Here is a 699-nt window from a genome sequence, read left to right as displayed (position 1 = left end):
TACTTCTTGTTACTTCGGTACCCTGTAAAAAAAGCATATATGAAACTTTGGTCAAAACAAATAAAAATGTTGTAGTTTTCCACCATTCATATAAACTTGAACTTACCAATTCATTAACCAATATATCTTCAATTTCCTCTTTAATCCATAATCGGGTATGCTTGCTAGGCTCAAGAGGGTGCAAACCATGAACAATATTCCAACCCATTTCTTTTATATGGTAATGGAAACGCAAACCGTCATTATCAGAAATAGTTATCAAAGATTTCTGCTCAAGAACTCTTAAACCAATCTGAGCATTGAACCCACAACTTTCAAGTATTCTTATTGAGTCATCTTTCATTTCACCTTTCAGAATGCATACAACATCAAAGAATATTACTTTCTCATCATTCTCCAGGCCATTATAGCTTATTTCCAATCTTTTCAAAGTTTTCTCCAAGGGAATGGTTTTTAGTCTTTCTATGGTGTCTACCCATTCATTCTCAGTCCTACCACAAAGATGTGAACCCAAAACTTTGATTGTTAAGGGAAGACCGGCAGCATAATGTACAACTTTTCTTAATAGCTCTTCATACCCTTGATCTGGAATTTCCCTCCCAAATGCATACCTACTAAAGAGGCAAATTGCTTCCTCATCCGATAACAGAGTGACATCATGAATAACATTAACTCGTTGTGCTACTAGCACTTGCTCAT

At 35.5% G+C, this 699-nt stretch overlaps 1 protein-coding gene across 1 annotated transcript in view; it reads right to left on the bottom strand.

Moving 5' to 3' along the window:
* The window catches only part of LOC110875289 (disease resistance protein RPV1-like), a 1,901-nt gene extending 1,202 nt beyond the window's left edge, over nt 1–699 (bottom strand). The window contains exons 1-3 of the mRNA XM_022123485.2: nt 692–699; nt 107–611; nt 1–22 (exon numbers count right to left, since the gene is read on the bottom strand). The exon at nt 1–22 is cut by the window's left edge and continues 269 nt beyond it. Of these exons, the coding sequence (XP_021979177.2) occupies nt 1–22; nt 107–611; nt 692–699 (535 nt within the window). The remainder of the gene's footprint in view (nt 23–106; nt 612–691) is intronic.

This window comes from Helianthus annuus, chromosome 9 (assembly GCF_002127325.2).
Source record: "Helianthus annuus cultivar XRQ/B chromosome 9, HanXRQr2.0-SUNRISE, whole genome shotgun sequence".
Lineage (NCBI taxonomy): Eukaryota > Viridiplantae > Streptophyta > Magnoliopsida > Asterales > Asteraceae > Helianthus > Helianthus annuus.
Note: the sequence above shows the minus strand (reverse complement) of the source record. Positions and strands in the feature narration are given on the sequence as shown.